The sequence below is a fragment of the Nyctibius grandis genome, chromosome 5 (genome assembly GCF_013368605.1).
Source record: "Nyctibius grandis isolate bNycGra1 chromosome 5, bNycGra1.pri, whole genome shotgun sequence".
In the NCBI taxonomy this organism is placed as follows: Eukaryota; Metazoa; Chordata; class Aves; order Nyctibiiformes; family Nyctibiidae; genus Nyctibius; species Nyctibius grandis.
The window spans coordinates 3119165-3141431 of record NC_090662.1 but is presented as its reverse complement, the minus strand read 5'-3'; the positions used below and the strand labels follow the sequence as shown (position 1 = coordinate 3141431).

Genomic DNA, 22267 nt, shown 5'->3' with positions numbered 1-22267 from the left:
GAAAGATCACATAAACACATCCCTGCTGCTCGAATCCTGGGTTCAGTTTTGCATCCCTCACTACAAGAAAGACCTTGAGGTGCTGGAGCGAGTCCAGAGAAGGGCAACGAAGCTGGTGAAGGGTCTGGAGCACAAGTGTGATGAGGAGCGGCTGAGGGACCGGGGGGGGTTTAGTCTGGAGAAAAGGAGGCTGAGGGGAGACCTTCTTGCTCTCTACAACTGCCTGAAAGGAGGGTGTAGCGAGGTGGGAGTTGGTCTCTTCTCCCAAGTAACAAGCGATAGGTTGAGAGGAAATGGCCTCAAGTTGTGCCAGGGGAGGTTTAGATTGGATATTAGGAAAGATTTTGTGACCGAAAGGGTTGTCAAGCACTGGAAGAGGCTGCCCAGGGCAGTGGTGGAGTCCCCATCCCTGGAGGGATTTAAAAGCCGTGTAGATGTGGTGCTGAGGGCCATGGGTTAGTGGTGGGCTTGGCAGTGCTGGGTTAACGGTTGGACTTGATGATCTTAAAGGTCCTTTCCAACCTAAATGATTCTATGATTCTATGACTCCTATTAGTTTGCATCCAGTACACCATCATCCCGAGTTCTTCTGCAAATTCTTACAAAACAAAACCAGGGAATTATCCATCTTTTGCCCCAAACTGAAGGTATCAAAAATCAAAAACCATCCCAAACTGTGGTTTTGTGCATAGTGGGTAAATAAAAAAAGGATTGCAAACAAATGATATCAAACTACTGGCTACATGTTAAAAGTTATCAAGCGTCTTTCTCCACGGGGAAAAAAAGCTTGGAATATTAGTTATCACTTTTTTTTTTGGTCTCCATTTATATAAAGACACACACACAGAATGGAAAAATAATCTATAAACAAACATGTAGAGAAACATCAATACCTACTATTCAGTGTGGAATAACTCTTTATTTTGTTATTAAGCGGCATTTCAGTGTCTCTATTGATTGGATATGTGATAGTGACAGATGAGACTGAAACAGGTAGTTTTTTAATGGGAAAATGTCTCAGAAGAAAATGCCACGTGTTTTTGGTGGGCTTAGGGGAAAAAATATATGGGTGAGGTGTGTATTTAATAACGAGCATATTAGTTATTTTTTCAGAAAATGGTAAATAGAAGATAATGAGCAGAAAAAAAATATAAAATCAAACCTTAAAAACAATTGTTCAGAATAATGATTGTGGCTCAGGAAGATACAGAGGTAGCGCATTAATGCGGCACTCCAGTCAGAAGGCTGCGGCTGTCTGTCTTTGTCAATCAGGTTGAGGTTCCAGATATTGTAATTGGTAGCAAGTTTCCTAATCTCAACCTGCCAGGCAAGAAGCGTTCAACAAAAGCTCTATCCCCAAAATATAATGAAATTTGAAGAGAGAAATTTTCTGATATTGGCAACATGAAGCAAGATCACAGGTTGGGTTGACAGCTTTATTATGCTAAACTGACAAAAACATTACGCTGTGGTCAGTACTAAAAAGGGTGGTTTTCATGAGCAGTATGGAAATACAAAGCACTGGGAAACTCTGATGAACTCCTACTTTTATCTCCTTGGTGCAGCATATGAGCTCAGACAAGGAAAAGTCTCCTGGCCCAAGTACAAAATGAGAAATTAATATATCTTGATTTTATACTCAGGTCTCCTGCTGTAGCAATTTGGGGAAAATTGCAAGAACCTGCTGTCGCAGCTGAATATCCATTTAAAAAAGAAAATACATCAATAAATTCACAGAAATAATACAATTCATTCATAATTATATGATATGATATACAGAAGAATTTGTCAAATGAAAGCCATAAAGTATTTCATTGCTTCTATCTGAAAATTGTTTGGAAATAGGGTTATGTATTGATATACAGGGGTGTGTGCGTGTGTGTGTATATATATATATATATAAAAATATATATTTGAGGCTGCACCTCAAATCCTGTGTTCAGTTTTGGGCCCCTCACTACAAGAAAGACCTTGAGGTGCTGGAGCGAGTCCAGAGAAGGGCAATGGAGCTGGTGAAGGGTCTGGAGCACAAGTGTGATGAGGAGTGGCTGAGGGACCTGGGGGTCCCTCAGAGAAAGAAAACACAGGCATTACTTTAAGCATCAGTTTAAATAGCATAGCAGAAGAAAGAAAAAGACCCAACATTTTTAGCTGTACCACATTTACCAAATTCATCTCTCCAGACAGAGGGCTACGAAGCATCTCCATAGAGGCCAAGTGGAGAAACTGAAAGCTGGGAAAGGTATAAGAGATTCAATGTCTGGATGGAGATCACAGTGGCCAACGGCTCAATGTCCAGCTGGAGATCAGTGATGAGTGGTGTCCCTCAGGGGTCCGTATTGAGACCACTACTGTTTAATATCTTCATCAATGACATAGACAGTGGAATCAAGTGCACCCTCAGCAAATTGCAATGACACTGAGCTGAGTGGTGTGGGTGACATGCTTGAGGGATGGGATGCCATCCAGAGGGACCTGGACAAGCTTGAGAAGTGGGCCTGTGTGAACCTCATGAGATTCAACAAGGTCAAGTGCAAGGTCCTGCATATGGGTCAGGGCAATCCCCAGTATCAATACAGGCTGGGGGATGAAGACATTGAGAGCAGCCCTGTTGAGAAGGACTTGGGGATAATGGTGGATGAAAAACCAGACATGAGCTGGCAATGTGCACCTGCAGCCCAGAAGGCCAACCATATCCTGGGCTGCATCCCAGGATGCATCCCACCAGCAGCGTGGCCAGCAGGTCAAGGGAGGGGATTCTGCCCCTCTGCTCCACTCTCGTGAGACCCCACCTGCAGTGCTGCATACAGCTCTGGAATCCTCAGCACAGGAAAGACATGGAGCTGTTGGAGTGTGTCCAGAGGAGGCCACAAAGATGATCCAAGGGCTGGAGCACCTCTCCTATGAAGACAGGCTGAGAGTTGAGGCTCCTCAGCCTGGAGAAGAGAAGGCTCTGGGGAGACCTTATTGCGGCCTTTCAGTACTTAAAGGGAGCTTATAAGAAATATGGGGACAAACTTCTTAGCAGGACGTGCTGCGGTAGGACAAGGGGTAAGGGTTTTAAACTAAAAGAGCGTAGATTTTGAAAGATGTGAAAGAAAGCACTACAAATGTGTGGAGAGTAAACATGTTTGCTCCAGCAAATACAAACTTCTAAACACGAAGGGAGAGCAGAATCATCCTCTGGTTATGAAATTCTTGCTGATACAGTCATGTGAGATCAAAGTAAACAGAATGATAACTTAAAACAAATAGAAACAAAAACTGCTAAAATACGTTGCAGGGAATACAAATGTTTGTAGTTATTATACTGCTTTATAATCGTCCCCCTCCGTTATCTACATCTTGCAAACTCCAGTTTACAAAAACATAGCAAACAGATTCTGATTATTTCGTTGTTGAGATTTGAAAAGGTAAACAGGACTCGGAAGCATCTGAACAAATGTGGAACCTGAACTGTTTGCATCTTAGCACTTATGTTCATTATAAACACCTACAAAAAGCCAATACTTGGCTGTGAAGCTGAGCTATCAGCTCCTTTTCTGAGCACTTGGGCTATCACTGCAAAGCATGTTGGTCCATTCTAAGCCTTGAATAGAAAAAAGGAAGAGATCATTAAATTATAATTTCCCCACACAATTGGTATAAGCGTTTCCTACCAACAGGATTAGTATGAACGCAAGATCCCAGAATAAAGCGGCTCAGCAGTGAGGATGGCAGTTTACTGTCTAGTAAATTTGATTTCTCTGGAAATCCTGACACATCATAATAGCGAAATCCTATTTACTGTAGCAAGCAGGATGGATAATACTATTTAACACCTGGTATAGTATGTGCCATCACCTCACAGCTTTGTACTCTGTGTGCTCATCTTACCTTAAGGTTAATGCTCCTTGACAGCCTACATGGTAAGTAGAATCCCCAAATTAAGTGCTGAACCTACGATTTGCAAATCCTTCCTCAAAATTTAAGTCATGAAATAATGGATGCAGATAAGAGGATCACATTTCCAGAACTTATGTCTATATTCTCAGGCTCTGATCTGGCTGTAAGCCCTGTACGGTGCAGTAGTCTCACAGTACAAAGGCCACTGAAGTCAGCAAGAACATGCACAGAAATTATAGAAGAGCAAGGAAGAGCTGTCAGGGCAGTAACTTGTTGACTGCTAAATCTGTAGCGTAGCTAAAATAATGCTTAAACCTCCAAATGGTAACGGAATAATTTTATTAACTTACTCCATAAGCATATTCACACGCATACTACTCAATACTTACTGAAAGTATTTCTAGGAAACTCACATGCATAGAAACTCAGCTCGAGTGAGAAATATCCTGATTAATATTGGGATACACATCTTGCTCCTTCACACCGATACACTAAGTAGTTGTGCCACACAGCAGAGTACTAAAATTAATTTCCTTCTGTTCCTGTGACCAGGGATATGACTCTCATAATGATGCGTAATACTATTATGAAGCAGCGTAACATGAAAATAGTTGGATTTGCTGAAGAACATTTGAACTAGAGAGAGCTGCATCATTCTCAAAGTGACAGAAGCGAGCAGAGACACACCTCGTTCTGAGCGTCTCTACGATGCCAAAACTATAAGCAGAAGCTGGAGAGGATCTAGTCACGTTTCCTACACAGCAGAAGTATTCTGAAGCCAAAGTAACTGGGTGAAGGAACGTCAGGGTGTCAGCTGCGCCACAGATAAAATTAATGCAACTGTTGATGTTGACTGGAACCTACATATCACGGTGACATTAGAGATGCAAAGATGGTTATGAAGTCTATAGCCACTAGGGCTTGGCATTGACATTGAAACCAGTGGCACAATGGAAGGATGATGGATGTGGAGGAGCCAAACAGAAAAATGATGAATCATAGAATGGTTTGGGTTGGAAGGGACCTTAAAGATCATCTAGTTCCAACCCTCCTGCCACAGGCAGGGACACCTTTCCACTAGACCAGGTTGCTCCAAGCCCCATCCAACCTGGCCTTCAACACTGCCAGGGAGGGGGCAGCCACAGCTTCTCTGGGCAACCTGCGCCAGTGTCTCACCGCCCTCACAGCAAAGAAAAATTTTTCATCCTAAAATCTAATCCAAATCTACCCGCTTTCAGTTTAAAACCGTTCCCCCTCGTCCTGTCATGGAATCATGGAATCATGGAATAGATTTGGGTTGGAAGGGACCTTTAAAGGTCATCTCACCCAACCCCCCTGCAACAATCAGGGACACCTTAAACCAGATCAGGTTGCTCAGAGCCCCATCCAGCCTGACCCCTTGGATGTTTCCAGGGATGGGGCATCTACCATCTCTCTGGGCAACATGTTCCAGTGCTTCACCACCCTCATTGTAAAAAATTTCTTCCTTATATCTAGCCTAATTCTACCCTCTTTTAATTTAAAACCATTACCCCTTGTCCTGTCACAACAGGCCCTGCTAAAAAGTTTGTCCCTATCTTTCTTATAAGCCCCCTTTAAGTATTGAAAGGCCACAATAAGGTCTCCCTGAGCCTTCTCTTCTCCAGGCTGAATAAACCCAACTCTTCTCAGCCTTTCTTCATAAGAGAGATACTCCATCCCTCTGATCATTTTTGTGGCCCTTCTCTGGACCCGCTCCAACAGGTCTATGTCCTTCTTAAGTTGGCAGCCCCAGAGCTGGACGCAGTACTCCAGGTGGAGTTTCACCAAAGCAGAGCAGAGGGGCAGAATCACCTCCCTCAACTGGCCATGCTTCTTTTGATGCAGCCCAGGATACAGTTGGCTTTCTGGACTGCGAGCACACATTGCCGGCTCATGTCCAGCTTTTCATCCACCTGTACCCCCAAGTCCTCATCTGAAGGGCTGCTCTCAATCCCTTCATTCCTCAGCCTGTATTGATAGCAGAGGTTGCCCTGACCCAGGTGCAGGACCTTGCACTTGGCCTTGTTGAACCTCATGATGTTCACACAGACCCATTTCTCAAGCTTGTCCATGTCCTTCTAGATGGTATCCCTTCCCTCAGGCATGTCAATCGCACCACTCAGCTTGGTGTCTGCAGACTTGCTGAGGGTGCACTCGGTCCCACTGTCTATACCATTGATGAAGATATTAAAAGGTACTCGTCCCAGTACAAACCCCTGAGGCACACCACTTGTCACTGATATCCATCTGGACATTGAGCTATTGACCAATACCCTCTGGATGTGACCATCCAACCAATTCCTCATCCACTGTCACTAATTGCCCTTGTAAAAAGCCCCTCTCCAGCTTTCCTTTAGCCCCTTCAGATACTGGAAGGCTGCTAGAAGGTCTCCCTGGAGCCTTCCCTTCTCCAGGCTGAAGAGCCCCAACTCTCTCAGCCTGGCTCCAGAGCAGAGGTGCTCCAGCCCTCTGAGCATCTTCGTGGCCTCCTCTGGACTCGCTCCAACAGCTCCGTGTCCTTCTTCTGTTGGGGGCCCCAGAGCTGAACGCAGCACTGCAGGGGGGGTCTCACACAGGATACAGAATTCTGTATATTCTCATACAGAATACAACAGGACAGAAGCGTGTGAGCGTGTGTGTGGATACACATGTGAGCCGATGTTAGAGACAGAGGCCATAGGATTGTTCCTCAAGGTAGCAAGCTGCTCAGTCTGCCTGGGATGTTAGTTTCCCTTTTTCTTGCTCTGCTATTTTAAAAGAAAAATCAAATGGTTTAAAATACCACTAACGCCACCTTATTATAGTAAATCATTAAGACAACGTAGGGTACACATACATCGATGGTTTGAACACTGCTGTCTCTGAGGGTTTTTTTTGCTGTAGTCAAGAAGCACCACTAGCCTGTCAGCAGACAATGAAAAACACCAACAAATTTTTCTCAAAGCTTAATGTGCGAACTCTTAAATAACGGCTTTACATCCCAGTCAGATATACAGTGGGAGAAGGTTATTCTTTAACGCCTTTGTTAAACTATCTCATTTTGCTTTGCTGCTGTGGAGCATGTAATAACTCATAGCTTATGTGCTATCTTTGACCTAGAGACACTGGCAGCTGTTCGGGGAATCGCTGGGTTTTTGGAAAGTATCAAAAGGTTTTTAGCACATAAACCAAATTTATGAACAGATATCGCCCTGGAGAACAGGATTGTTTATGTTTTAGTAGCACAGCTGTCACTGGCGCACAGTTATTTTGTCCTGTATTAATCCCCTGAAAAGGTTGAGCATCTTCACACAGTCACTGAAATATTTTATAATTGACAGACTTCATCTGGCGCTGAATATGTATAATAATTTTCTCCATAAGGAGCACCCGGTGCTGACACTAATCTGTTCCGTTGTCATCTCCCTTTATTATCAATGCCTGCATTGTTTTTTCAGCAGCACTGAAGAACACAAATACGAAGCGTCTAATTGAAAAAGCCAAGTAATCAAAAAGCCAATTAATCATACAGATGAGCTCTGACACTCAATGATGCAACAGACAGAAATACCACATACGCATAACTGAAGTATTTTTAAAGTGTGTTTATTTGATGTAAGAATGATCTGAGAATGTAATTAGCATTCTTTGTCACAGGTGACAGACTCATATTGCACATTTCTTCATGCTGACGTTACTTCTCTGAGCTCCACTTGCTCCGCTCCCACCTTACCTCTTCTCTGTTGAACAGCCCATACTCTGACTTTGTGTACCTTTCACTGAAATCAGGGCAAGCTTAGGAACAAATAAGCAGCCTATTATTGTGCTCTGTAATTTCCAATACGTTAGGCCTTTCCAGACCTTCCTTTTTTCTTAAAGCTCTATTTTCTTCCCATTGCTCAAAAATCACCAACACAGAAACTCACAGATGACCTTAATAACGGCTGCAAGCACCAGGCTGGGGGAAGCTGGGATTGCAGGAGACATGACCTCTTTACTTTTGCAGGTTTTCATTCTGTAATTTCTACATCTCTGAAAAAGTTCAAAGTGAGATTTGGAGCACAGAGTTCACCTCCTTTCAGAGCTCGAGTAACTCTTTCTGTGTAGAAGAGATATGCACATGTACTTTGGAAACAAACCGGATGACCACTTGGCTAAGAAACCAAAGGTTATTTAGCTTACAAATAGAAGTCAGAATGAAGAGACCAGCCTTAGTATCATGAGAACTTCACTCTGAACACAGAACAAACATCATCCATGGCATAAGATAGTCACAGAATCACAGAATGTTAGGGATTGGAAGGGACCTCGAAAGATCATCTAGTCCAATCCCCCTGCCGGAGCAGGATTGCCTAGACCATATCACACAGGAACGCGTCCAGGCGGGTTTTGAATGTCTCCAGAGAAGGAGACTCCACAACCTCTCTGGGCAGCCTGTGCCAGTGTTCAGTCACCCTCACCGTAAAGAAGTTTTTCCTCATATTTATGTGGAACCTCCTGTGTTCCAGCTTGCACCCATTGCCCCTTGTCCTGTCAGGGGATGTCACTGAGAAGAGCCTGGCTCCATCCTCATGACACTTGCCCTTTACATATTTATAAACATTAATGAGGTCACCCCTCAGTCTCCTCTTCTCTAAGCTAAAGAGACCCAGCTCCCTCAGCCTCTCCTCAGAAGGGAGATGTTCCACCCCCTTCATCATCTTCGTGGCTCTGCGCTGGACTCTCTCTAGCAGTTCCCTGTCCTTCTTGAACTGAGGGGCCCAGAACTGGACACAATATTCCAGATGCGGCCTCACCAGGGCAGAGCAGAGGGGGAGGAGAACCTCTCTTGACCTGCTAACCACCCCCCTTCTAATACACCCCAGGATGCCATTGGCCTTCTTGGCCACAAGGGCACATATATTCAGTTCAGAGCTGCCTGCTGTAGTCTTGGAGACTTGCAAGTCCAAGAAGAGAAAGCAAGAGATGGCAGAGATCACCTATTTCTTATCACTGGGGGGACGACACTTCAGGACTCAAATACAGTTATTTATAGTTCATTATCTCATTTGCACACAAGAATGATATATTCACGTGCCTGCTAAAACACGACTCCACGTTGGAAGCCTTAATTTAACAGGAGCAAGTGAAGGCTCTGTATCAGCGACCTAATTTAACAATAAAAATAACTAAGAATAAAATCTTACTTGCTGCATAGCACCTTAAAAAGGTAAAGCAAAAGCCCTCAAACAAAGAATCATGGTTTATCGCACATCTTCTGCCATGATTTACTCCAGTACTACTTGCACCTTAACAATAAAATGGAAGGCTGATAGCTAAGAGCACAGGTACAACCACTCCATAAGAATCCAGTTTGGATGAGATATTGCAGACGCTTTTTCTCTAACACCAGCCAGTTATTTAAGAATAAGAAAAGTATTCTGTGGGGATATTTTTTATGAAGGATCTTAATTTTTAACTGTTTAAATAATGCAGTTTTAGAATCATTAAACTAATTTACCCTCATCCTTTCAAACTATTTTTCATTGCCAAGAACATGACTTCATTAATGTCATCTTCAAAAAGGTAGGACAAAACACTAAGACAGTATCTGATATGCCCTCTATTTAAAATATTCATTAAGATCAATTATACACACTGATAATTCATGCAACATGCTCGTCTTCCTAATCCATAAAAACAAGGGGTTTTCTTCTATCCTGCTAAGCTGCATTAATGAATATGTATCTTGTTAATATCGTTTTCAAAACTAACTAAAAAAAAATCCAAATTAATCAACAATAAGTAGGCTCAGGAAGAAGGCAGAGGCGGAAAGGAGGCACAGGTACTCAGGCTGAAGGTTACAACCAACCTGGGATCTAGAAAATGATGACAGCAGTAATTATTTGAAATTAACATCCTATAAAATAATACCCTGTAAAGAATGTTAACAGCAATATGTTAAAACATTGTAAGCACTTCACACAGCTTACTAAACTGTTCTGTACAGTTTAGTTTCAAGTCTACTGTGAAAAAAAAGACACAGAAGTGCTTTTTAAACATGGCATAAACAACTTGCAATTAACATTAAACTCTCCACATACTGGTGGCTTTTAGAGGAACCACTAACTCCATCCAACAAAGCAACTGTAGACTGCAATGAAAACAAAAATTCAGTATATACCTTCACACTTCACGTGCAATTTTAAGATTACTTGGTGATACTCATGCACTTACGTTGGCTCTTCATCAGTGCTGGTATAAAAGTAACCTCGTTAGGATTATTTCTCTGTATATAATTACTGTGACATGAAATCTCATTGCAAACATGAGAACTTAGTAAAGAAAGCAATATTCTCAACGTTAAAGCCTCCATCTTGTCAATATTAAGCCAGAAACAGGAGCAGTTGATACCAATAAAACCTCCTCTGGCCACAGTTTTAATCTTTAACTCCTTAGAAAAGTCCTTGTGTTAACGGTAAAATATAACCAGGAAGTCAGTAGCAGAAATAAACAGAAAACTCTTCATTAAAAGGGGGAGAAGGCTTACCCTTTCCTCCAGCCGAGCCAGCTGCTCTTTGTAGTAGGCATCATGCTTCTTCAGTTCTCTGTCTTTCTCTTCCAGCTGCCTGGCCTAAAAAAAGAAAGATAAAACTGGATCAAGAAAGAGCATCACTTGCAAAGCAAAACATCTACTATAAATTGTACCAGTGCGGAATACACAGCGATTGAGAACTGCGGTCTATTAGTTTTTGCCAAACAGTACATTAATAAGATGATGATTGCTGCATTGAAAATGTAAAGAGATTGCCTATTGTACTGGGTTTTTTCCTTCCCTCCTCAACAGCTGTGCCACAGTTTGTCCAAATGTATTTGGAAACATCACGAAGATGGAACCAAGCATACCACACTGAGATGAATTTTTTTTTTTTTTTAAATTAACTTCACAGATCACTTCTGAAGTTAGGGAAACTTGCTCAAGCTACTGAACAAAATACACGTAGAGCCTGAATATTTAACTTTATTTGTTAACTAAGTGGACACTTTGTCATGAGAAATGCTGAACTACATTTGAAGGCAGTGGTAAAAAATTCATTTGAAGTAGCTGTTTTTTCTCTAAAAGCTCAGTTCAGGAATGTATTTAAGCATGTGCTTAATTCTAAACACATGAATGTCAGGAAAGAACCAAATGCTCACATTTGCAAAAGCAGATCTAAAAAGTACATCTAAAGCTCTGCTGTCCTCATTAATTAGTAAAATTATCAGCTTCACCAGGGGAGGTTCAGGTTGGACATTAGGAAGAACTTCTCAGCAAGGGTCATTAGCCATTGGAAGGGGCTGCCCAGGGAGGTGGTGGAGTCATCATCTCTGGAGGGGTTTAAGAAAAGCCTGGACATGGCACTTAGTGCCATGGTCTAGCTGACATGGTGGTGTCAGGGCAATGGTTGGACTCGATGATCCCAGAGGTCTCTTCCAACCTGATTGATTCTGTAATCATTCCTCTGGAACCTCCTAGATCGGCTGAAGTATCCAACTAAGTAAGCTGAAACCCTTTACTCTGGGATCACTCCCATGTCCAGTAACTTAAAATAAGACAGAAGAACTTTGAATGTCTATCTTTTGAATACTAATAGGTCTTGAGTGTTCATTTAAGAGACACTGCTTCCAGCACTACTGAGCAAGTTGACATTTTTTTGGCTTTTCATCTGTAGTACGTACCAATACGTAGTATTAAGGGGAGTCATTATGAATTATAAAATACATTAAAAGAGCACACATGCACCCAGAATACATACAAAGCTACAAGTCCTCCAGAGCAAATACTAGACAAGTGATTTTTAACCAGCTATGGAGGATTTAATGCCTAAATTATCAGCACAAATTCATTCCAGGCTCATAATGTTTTAATAATAAAATGTTTTTAGTGACTAGTAATTAACTATCAGTGGTCATTACCACAATTGCCTATTCAACATTAGTCATTTACCTCTAATGTGTTATTTTCACCCAGGTACTGATACTACAAAGCCAACTGCAAAAAGTTCACATGTCAGCAGCATCAGGTAAAATGGTGAAGTCTTGTACTCTTACTACTAAAGATGGTATCTCCAGGTCACGCTCACAGAAGCACGTCAGAAAACTTACACCACATATTGTGCTATACTTGTATAAATACAGGACTTAATTCTCTTTGTCAAGATTGACTCCTTTTTTTTGGCAAATAGCCAAAGAATAAAATAAAAAATTTGGATTTTTGGTTGTTCCTTACTGCACTACTTACCTTTTTTTCTATATCCTGAAGCATGTAAAAAAAAAATCAAAAAGTTAAATTAAATTTACTATATAATGGTGAATTGAAAGAATGCCAAAAAATGCACACATGTCAGGCAGAGCTGTAATTCAGAACAATGCAGAAAACTGCTTGGGAGTTGTTTTTTTTTCATGCAACTTCACCAAAAATATCCCTGCTCATCCAAAAAGCACACAGCTAAATTTTAATTCTACTTGGATGAAGCAAACCTTGCCCTCTGCCAACCACCCCACCTTTAGTATAGTGCCATGGAGCACATGCTACAGCCCTATCCACCACCATTTAAAACACCCTTTATTCACTACAGAAAACTAACTACAGGTTTTTTCAAAGCTGATTACACTGAATATTCTACAGTGTAACTACCATGCTTTGTATTGATCATGGGTTTGCTTTTTTTAGATAATCCTTATATCACCTCTCAAATCCACCTCTTGCCATGGCAATAGAAACAGCCAAAATTTCATTGCAGGTTGTGCCTCCCCAAACCATCCCCTTCCAAATATCTAACACAGGACTTCAATGCATTCTCATAGTTACCCATACACGAATATTTTATGTTTAACCAGTTCACAATCCCTGAAATATTTGTGAACTCAAGAACATTCCTTTTGTGCAAGTGGAGTTAAATAGGCCACTGACAAAGAAAATGTAAAATTAATGTTCCATAATGCTCATGAGAACTCGGTTAAGTTTTAGTTCTTACAATTCAATAGTGTTTCCCATGATTCTATCAATGACCTGAAACCAAGCAGCAAATCTGACTTTGGAAAACCAGTAAGATATAATAAAACCCATGCAAGAGCATCATGACTTAATTCATTCGCCCCATTTCTGACTATTCAGAAGGGCAGAAATTTTCAGGGTGTAAAAACACAACAGGTCAAGAGCACACTAATGATGGAGGAGATGAAACCCATCCTCTCCTCCAGGTCGATCTGATCACTGAGCATCAATTCTCACCATCTCACAGAAATAAACATCAGCAGGAGATGAGCTGATCCTTCCTCTCTCAGATAAAAATGAGGAGTGAAAGAATGAGAGGCAAACATAACAACTGCTGCAAACCATTCGATGAAGATGACAACTCCCCTGAAGTTCAACCCAAAAACCCCTTGCCAAACTTCTCGTACAACAATGCTAAGAACATCTATTTTATTTAACACCATGCATAGCTGAAGACTGCACCATGCTACAGCTCCTTTTCTAATTCATGGCAATGCTCTTCTGCATCATTTTTGTATCTTTTATAAACAGAAAATTATGTTTTATCCATGTGATGTCACTACTATTTTCAACTCAATTTCAATTATTCTGCGCATTCCAGCGCTGAGGGATTTAAGACCCATTCATCATATAAACTTACATCACACTGGCTCCATCCACGTTAACCACAGTTTAATTTTCAAATACTGTTGTGCTACTATTGTTCATTTCAAAAATTGACCAGGACACATTCACATCTAGTCTATAAAAAATGAAAAAAAAAATAACCTGTGGACATCTGGCTTTTTCTTTTTATTAAAACTCTTTGCAGGTGAGATAGAGCCAGCAGAGATACAAGCTCTGAATGTGTCTGGAAACTTTCAAGACATATCAACTGGATCAAGATAAACTTTTGATGACCAACGTCTAGGAAAATAACAACATCCCTAGAAAAAAGTCCACAAAAAATCTTAGTAGGACATCACAAGTTGCCCAAAATTTTTCATAAACCAGAAATACAGAGCATGGAAGACATGATAGCTGAACAAAAAAGAACTAACTAAAAGCTTCTGGATCACACGTTATGTTGCTCAGAATATCTCTAGAATGGAGAAAACATTAATATAAAAAAAATGACAACTTCAAAACTTCTAGAATGTTGATTTTCACTAAATTACTATGAGACACTCTTGGTAGTAAAGTACGCTTCAGCTCTTTATACAAACAGCCAAATATATATATTTAAACTGGATTAAAAAAGTGTTTAAGACACTGCATCTGCAAGTCATATGCCCACTGTTATCCTATTACATGGGTCAGCATAAATAAAGCAAGAAACGTTAAAATTTTGGATTAAGCAGAATTAGTGTCATGAAACCTCCACATTTATACAAAAATATGAGCACAGATAGGTAAAAACTACAATTCTGTTAGAAAATACTGCTTTTGCGATTCACATCTACTGATCTGCATTTGTACCTCACACAGATACAATTAATCCTGAGACAGTTTTGCCTTGGTAAAACTTCCCAGAAGACCTGCATGTGCCTCTGAGCTCAAATTCTTTTCAGATCAAATACCAGTCAAAATAGAGAAATGGATTTGTTTAACAGTATCTGATCACTGAATTTATATATATGAAAGACAATATGAGCAGGGGAATGAAAATAACATTTATTCCGAGGATATCCATCTGAATGCAAGTTTTTGCCCTGGAAAGTAGTTTTTGCCCTGGAAAGTTTGTTAGGTTTTTGGGTTTAGTTCCCCAAAATAATTAGTGATCAAAACAGCTGGATTTTACTGCACTAAAGATACTGGGGCCAAGCAGTGAATTATAGTCATGCTGCTTATTGCCCTGATCCTATCAGAGCTTTTACATCACTGATAAAGTAGAAATAATAGATTATAAAAATACTAAATAATACATTTCTCCAAAGGTTTGGTTCCCTATATTGTGAAAGTAACGCCAAGATTTGGTAGGCCAGTAAGGAGCTCAGAAAAAAATGTTTCTTCCATATAGCTACAAGCCCTGGCATTTATAGAGTAATGCAGACACAGCAAAGTTTAAAAAAAAATTACTCATTTATACAGGAGACAATATAAATATGCCAACAGAAGAGAATTCACTGCAGAAATAAAAACCTGGAAAGTAATAGTATATTTATAGGGCCGCAGCAACATGATCCCAGTGAACATCAATTAGTAGTAACAAAACAATTAACAGTAGCCATGTATTCAATTAGCTGAATGCTGCACTTTAGTTGTAAATGAGATATTGGAACAGGTTCATTGCTTCTTCACCAAGTAACTAACAAAGCGTTTGCTTGGGTGTTATTCAGAAAACAGCTTCAGAAGGTCACCTTTGAGAAGTAGTCCATCTTCCCAAGACTACCCAAAATTAAAATCCAAAAATAGATCATTAATATTAAATACAGGTTCTTCAGAATCGCTGGGAAGTTGGACCAAGATTTAAGGGCCAGCCTGGGTTTCATTTTCAAAAGTAGTGCCTGGATTTAGCACAGCACTGGTATGAGTTTCCACACAGGTTGCCCAGAGAGGCTGTGGCTGCCCCCTCCCTGGCAGTGTTCAAGGCCAGGTTGGATGGGGCTTGGAGCAACCTGGTCTAGTGGAAGGTGTCCCTGCCTGTGGCAGGGGGGTTGGAACTAGATGGGCTTTAAGGTCCCTTCCAACCCAAACCATTCCGTGATTCTATGATTCCATCACTGGAGAAATGGGATGTCTACAAAAAATTCCCGCACATCGCCTCGTACATGGCTGCAGGGACACTTGCAGAGCAGTCCCATGATGAAGCCGAGCCCTGCTCATGCTGGATACAACAGATACGCATTAATTTTGTCCTTTGTAAGGTAGAACAGAGCAAATAAGCAGCCAATTGCAGATGAATATTTAATAATTATCTTTAAAAAAATTAAGGAATCCAGTTAGCTGGCTGCAGCAAGGTTCGAGCTGCGTGCAGTCTGTAATTGCTATTCTTTAAGGAGCTGCAGGGGATAAACCATTATCAGGTAGGTTAGGAGAAGTTTGTAGACAGATTTCAAAATCAGCTCTTGAAGCACTCGGCAGTCCCAGGTTTACAGCTGCCCCTCGGTGCAGACTCCGAGCTCCAAATTCATTAATATCCACTGAGCTTACAGCAGAACGCCACTGAGATGCCTTCAGTTTGCATTTTTCTGGCAGAGAAGAATAATCTGCTTAAAAATAAGAGTACAGTTTTACACTAACTTTATAAAGCATCATCAGACTTCTGAAAGTGCTGTGCCTGGGTCTTGCCAAACTGCTTCATGGTCATTTCCTCACCGCCCCACCAAGAACATCAGAGAACAGGGTAAGTGGACAACCAAAGGGATCAAAGAATCATAGAATGGTTTAGGTTGGAAGGGAACTTAAAGATCATCTAGTTCCAACGCCCCTGGCCACAGGCAGGGTCACCTTCCACTAGACCAGATAGCTCCAAGCCCCATCCAACCTGGCCTTGAACACTGCCAGGGAGGGGGCAGCCACAGCTTCTCTGGGCAACCTGGGCCAGGGTCTCACCACCCTCACAGCAAAGAATTTCTTCCTAAGATCTAATCGAAATCTCCCCTCTCCCAGTTTAAAACCATTCCCCCTCATCCTGTCACTACTTGCCCTTGTAAAAAGCCCCTCTCCTGCTTTCCTGTAGCCCCTTCAGGCACTGGAAGGTGCTAGAACGTCTCCCCGGAGCCTCCTCTTCTCCAGGCTGAACAGCCCCAACTCTCTCAGCCTGTCTCCAGAGCAGAGGTGCTCCAGCCCTCTGAGCATCTTCGTGGCCTCCTCTGGACTCACTCCAATAGCTCCATGTCCTTCTTAGGTTGGGGGCTCCAGAGCTGAACGCAGCACTGCAGGGGGGGTCTCACGATCAGGTCTCCCAAGCCACATTCAAGGCTGTGAGTGGGACCAGGCATCGGTCCAGGGGCTGAAAGAGCACCCTGTCACAATGGGTTTACAAGACTAAGGGGATTTGCCTGACAAAATGCCAACTGCAGCAGTAAGGGCTTTTCTCATGGGAAAGGTCACATGAAATATCTACAGGCCTTCAGGCAGGCCCACATACTTTGAAGAAAAGGTTAATGGATTAATAGGCAAAAGAAAGCAGCGGCAGAAGGTTGGTCTTCAGCACCTCCAGAAACACGACCATCTCGCAGAACTGATGGCAGGTCAGGATGAATGTGACACTCCAGTACTGCAAGAGAGCAAAGCTCAAAAAATGATCTTTCACCATTATGGTGCTGGAGATCTTCCGTTTGTTTTGCAACTTGAGGTTTGCTGGATGAGCATATCTGCAGGGTAAAGCAGAGTGTGAATTCATGAGCTTGCTGACACTTACGTCACTCAGGTACAGGCTATGACTGTCACGTCATGAAACAGTTATTCAACTTTTGACATCCACTACACTGCTCTGTCCAGAAACCGTTTTGCAGTGGGCTACGTTCACCCATCGTATATAGCCCCATGCATTCACATTTGCATGTTGACAAAATCTAAGATGAAAAAGGTTCATAACTTGTATACAGAATCACAGAATCAACCAGGTTGGAAGAGACCTCTGGGATCATCGAGTCCAACCGTTGCCCTGACACCACCATGTCAACTAGACCATGGCACTAAGTGCCATGGCCAGGCTTTTCTTAAACACCTCCAGAGGTGGTGACTCCACCACCTCCCTGGGCAGCCCATTCCAATGGCTAATGACCCTTTCTGTAAAGAAATTCTTCCTAATGTCCAACCTGAACCTCCCCTGGTGAAGCTTGAGGCTGTGTCCTCTTGTCCTATCACTAGTTGCCTGGGTGAAGAGGCTGACTCCCACTTCACTACAACCTCCCTTCAGGTAGTTGTAGACTGCAATAAGGTCACCTCTGAGCCTCCTCTTCTCCAGGCTAAACAACCCCAGCTCCCTCAGCCGTTCCTCGGAGGTCAGACCGTCCAGACCTTTCCCCAGCTTGGTCGCCCTCCTCTGGACTCGCTCCAACACCTCATTATTATGATCAGCAAAACTACAATCTTCATTCACTGCATATAATGTCCCAATAAAAATTATTCTCAATTTCCACATTTAGTATATGTTGGATTACAACAGTTTTCAATTTTAACCTTCTATTTCAACATATATACACACATTATTCTGAATGGGGAATAGAAGTAACTGCTGGATATTCTTAGGAACATATGCTTCTCCCTTCCCCCCCCCAAATAATTTCTTTTTGAAGCTATCGCTATTCACAAAATGATTCCTCATCACAAAAAATGATCCAGACACATCACTTAGAAAAAACTATGTTAATTTCCACTTGTAAAGGTAGAGAGTAGTTATGAATTAGAAACAGCAGCAACAATAACGCATCATAAAACATATTCTTTGACAACTGTAATTAAAACAAGCTTTTGTAATTACCAGTAAATGTGCTACAGTACGTTTTATAAAAATAATGAAGCCCTAAAAGAATAAGTAGTGCAGATAAAGGTCACATTGAGAGGCGGCTAAGGGAGAATATTAAAAACCTGAATTTATGAACAAGTTAGGATCTAGTCTATACAGAACATGTGACATTAAGCTTCATTTACTAAATCTAATTATAGTCCAAAGAAGAAAAAAACAACACTCCATCAAACAAGAGAGTTACAGGTTCCAATTTCCCATGTAAGCCACAGGAACGTGCAACTGAAATCCAGAGGCATGTTGCTATCCATCAGGAACGAAGTTCATTAATGTTCTCGTCCCAACAAGAAGAGCTTCTATCACCATGTTAGAAGCAAAAAGCTGAACAAGGAAAATGTGGGACACCTGCTGAAGGAGGTGGACAGGGAGAGTAGACACATATAGTTGAGGTACTCAAAGGGACCTCAGAAGGTCATGTAGTTCCTGCTCAGAACAGGGTCAACTGTATCCCATGGGGTTTTGAGAACCTCCAAGCATGGACACTGAGCAACCTCTACTGTGCCTTCTTCATCAGCAAGGTCTCCCAGACTCTGTGTGTAGAGACCTGGTTCAAGTAGGAGAAGTAGTAGAGCAGTAGATAAATATGAGTCACCAATCACTTGAGAGGACTCCAGGTTCCTTCCAGCCTTACTTATTTTATGATCCTATCCCCTAAACAAGGGGCAGAATGATCACACAGTTGTACCAAGCTACTACAAAATGAGCAGTATGAGTACTAAAAAAAAGCTGCACTCATCACCAAACTCTGCTTCTCACTGAGTGAACCATCTGGTTTCTTCAGTTGGAAATCAACATATTTCGAAAATTTTATTTTCTTGAAAATAAAAATTAAAATACATTAATGACTATTATATTCATTAGCAATATGCAGAAAAGCCTCATGTTTCCATTCAGCCATAGTTCAAAGAAAAAAGAGATGCTCAACAAATCTGTATTACATATATGCACGTCAACGGGAATAAAAGAAAGGCACGACTTATTTCTGAAACTGTATCCATGCTTTTTCATTTAACTAACACAGTCCAAAAAGATCAAACATTTTAAAGACTATCTGTACTGCTGCCAGGTATTTGTAGCAATTCAAATAACGTCTATAACCATTTCTGACAGCTTCTGATGTTTCAGTCATATGTCAAATATGTACAGTTTTCCACTAATCTTAAAGAAGCAGTCACAGACTGCTCTGTGTGAGCCAAAGTGGATTTTTCTACATAAAAATGGAGCAAGAAAACTATTATCCTGTAAAATTGAGGAAAAACAACTGTCAGTAAATGGATTTAGGACTATGTTCTACTTCCACTTTTGTTGCTATACCGCTGTTGTAGTAAGTCATAAATATTTGTGTCCTTTTTTACTGCGTTCAGAATTCTTCTGATGAGAATTTTACAGAACTACTTTGGAATTCCTGGATGAAACGAACAACAGAAAGATAAAGAAAAGGTATTAGTAAGCCCCGTGAGCCAATATTTGATGTACTTTAAAACAACACATCATGTAAAACAAAGGAAACCATAAGGAATCGCCAACCCTTCCAGAAGGTATTCTCACTCCAGATGACCACCGAAGTCCAAAAACAAGTCAGTAAGAAGAAACTTGCACCTCAGTTGCCTAACATCTAAAATAATCTGACTAGAGAAAATGTTGAAATCTTCTAAGCTTCCCATTTAGGAACTTCTATTCTTGCTTCAGGAATTAAGCATCTTTCGTCAACACTTTGAATTTATATTATTATATTTTTAAAAGCCACAACTCATTTCTTTTCCGTGGTAAATTGAAGATTCAGAAGACAAGGTAAACAGTGAAACAATTCACACAGAATCACAGAATCAATGAGGTCGGAAGAAACCTCTGGGATCATTGAGTCCAACCATTGCCCTGACACCACCATGGCAACTAGACCATGGCACTAAGTGCCGTGTCCAGGCTTTTCTTCAACACCTCCAGAGATGGTGACTCTACCACCTCCCTGGGCAGCCCCTTCCAATGGCTAATAACCCTTTCTGTAAAGAAATTCTTCCTAATGTCCAACCTGAACCTCCCCTGGCGAAGCTTGAGGCTGTGTCCTCTTGTCCTATCGCTAGTTGCCCGGGAGAAGAGGCCGACTCCCACTCCACTACAACCTCCCTTCAGGTAGTTGTAGACTGCAATAAGGTCACCTCTGAGCCTCCTCTTCTCCAGGCTAAACAACCCCAGCTCCCTCAGCCGTTCCTCGTAGGTCAGACCCTCCAGACCCTTCACCAGCTTGGTCGCCCTCCTCTGGACTCGCTCCAACACCTCAACATCTTTCTTGAAGTGCTGGGCCCAGAACTGGAAACAGTATTCAAGGTGCAGCCTCACCAGTGCCGAGTACAGAGAACACTGGTGAATTCTTATACACGCTGCACTAAGATAAGCAATGAAAACTCAACATCTCATTGAAGCCCACTTCAAAGTCAACATCATCTGAAATCCCACAGAAAACTTACTCTATTCTTTGTTTATCAGAGGTCTAGCAGAGTCAGGGACAACACGTTCTCCAGTGTTATTTTCCATCTCTGAATATCCTACTTCTTGTATCAAATGATCAAAACTATACATTAATTTATATAATTTCCTTCCAACAGAAGTTGCATCCTTGGAACTGTCTGCTCAGTCTATCTTGGTAACCAATTTCCACTAAAGGCAAAAAATGATGATGCCCAAGCAGGTAAATCCGCTTTTGAATACAAAGTAAGAGCCCATTTATTTCTTCTCAGCTATTCAAGTTATTGATTTCTGCTTAAGACACAAAGGTGAATCACTTGTAACTACATCGAGCATTTCTCAATTTGAAAGATACAACATAAGCAGTATCTTCATTTTTGGATATTCAAGAAGACGCTACTTAAAAATATCTTCAAGACAATGGATTATCCTTATTTTTGAAATTAGATCTTGTTAAATGGAACTCTTCTCTTTAGTAATAAACAAACCATCAAAACTCATTGACACTCTTTCAAATAATGCAGCCATACTGTTTACCATTATCCCAAAACAGAGATTTTTCCTAATCAGCTTGATAAAAAAAAAGAACTGCAAATAGTAGATAATTTACAACAGAAGTTGCAACTCAGCAACAACCTGATCTTTTAACTGGAGCACATGAATTAACAGCAAAATATTGAGGTATTTAACCTCAACGTTGCCAAGGGAGTATCATTTTGGTCATTTCTGGGAAAGCTTTCACAGAAGACCTTCTCCCATCAAGATACACAAAAAATTGTCATGGTAAAGAAAACATTTATAGCTAATTGGTATGGCATATATAGCAAGGCCATATAAAAGTTATCCCACTGAATAGGTCATTGCTTTTTAGCTCTTCTGTTTTGCTCTTTGCAGCACATTGAAAACTCAATTCAAGCAAACAATAAGACAGTTACACAGTTCTTTTCATCATATCTCTATTTAACTAAGTGCGAAAATCCTATGGGATAAGAAAAGTTACTATACCTGTTTAAAATATTCAATAAAAATTAACATGAAGCAAAGCTAGAAAGTAAAGCCTTGGGAAAGGGGGGGGGAATGGCAGGAAGCGTGTGTGGGGATACAGCAAGAGTTAATGCTCTGCGGATTTTAATTAGCAAATAACAACGCTGGTCTTTCAGAATTTTCTTTAAAGTTTTAGCAACTTCTTCTGAAATAAACCCACAAGAGAATTACTGCATTGAGTAGAGTACCTCTGAAAGGAGCGGGATTGATTTACGTATTGATTATCGGTGAGCATCTTCCTTTTGTATAATCCTATAACACGTGTCATTGAATTTCTGTGTCCAACTTCCATTCATTGCACTTTTATTTCTTTTCTCATTTGATTGCAGAGTCTCTAGTGCAGACCCTGGAACTCACTACACATCTGTGCAATGTTTAACATAATTATACTTCAAGCTTTGCTG

At 41.1% G+C, this 22267-nt stretch overlaps 1 protein-coding gene across 2 annotated transcripts in view; it reads right to left on the bottom strand.

Annotated features, from left to right (window-relative positions):
- Positions 1-22267, bottom strand: part of CHCHD3 (coiled-coil-helix-coiled-coil-helix domain containing 3) — a 191531-nt gene that overhangs the window by 60299 nt on the left and 108965 nt on the right. For both annotated transcript variants that reach the window (XM_068401584.1, XM_068401586.1), the window contains exon 5: positions 10415-10498. In XM_068401584.1, coding sequence (XP_068257685.1) covers positions 10415-10498 — 84 coding nt within the window. The remainder of the gene's footprint in view (positions 1-10414; positions 10499-22267) is intronic.